This window comes from Cariama cristata, unplaced genomic scaffold (assembly GCF_000690535.1).
Source record: "Cariama cristata isolate BGI_N322 unplaced genomic scaffold, ASM69053v1 scaffold10668, whole genome shotgun sequence".
Lineage (NCBI taxonomy): Eukaryota > Metazoa > Chordata > Aves > Cariamiformes > Cariamidae > Cariama > Cariama cristata.
Window position 1 is genome coordinate 1 of NW_009630664.1, and position 202 is coordinate 202.

General features: G+C 70.3%; 1 protein-coding gene across 1 annotated transcript in view; it reads left to right on the top strand.

Moving 5' to 3' along the window:
• Positions 1-64: 64 nt before the first annotated feature.
• The window catches only part of DDX49 (DEAD (Asp-Glu-Ala-Asp) box polypeptide 49), a gene marked incomplete at its 5' end in the record, with an annotated part of 4,822 nt that continues 4,684 nt past the window's right edge, over positions 65-202 (top strand). The window contains one exon of the mRNA XM_009705640.1: positions 65-195. Within this exon, the coding sequence (XP_009703942.1) occupies positions 65-195 (131 nt within the window). The remainder of the gene's footprint in view (positions 196-202) is intronic.

Genomic DNA, 202 nt, shown 5'->3' on the forward strand with positions numbered 1-202 from the left:
AGTGCGCTTGGTCCCGGTCCCGGTCCCGGTCCTGCCGTTGACGGCCGCTCACGGTCCCCATCCTCCTGCCTCCCTCGCAGGTCGCGACTGCCTGGGCTGCGCCAAGACGGGCAGCGGGAAGACGGCGGCCTTCGTGCTGCCTGTGCTGCAGGTGCTCTCCGAGGACACCTACGGCATCTTCTGCCTCGTGCTGACGCCACCC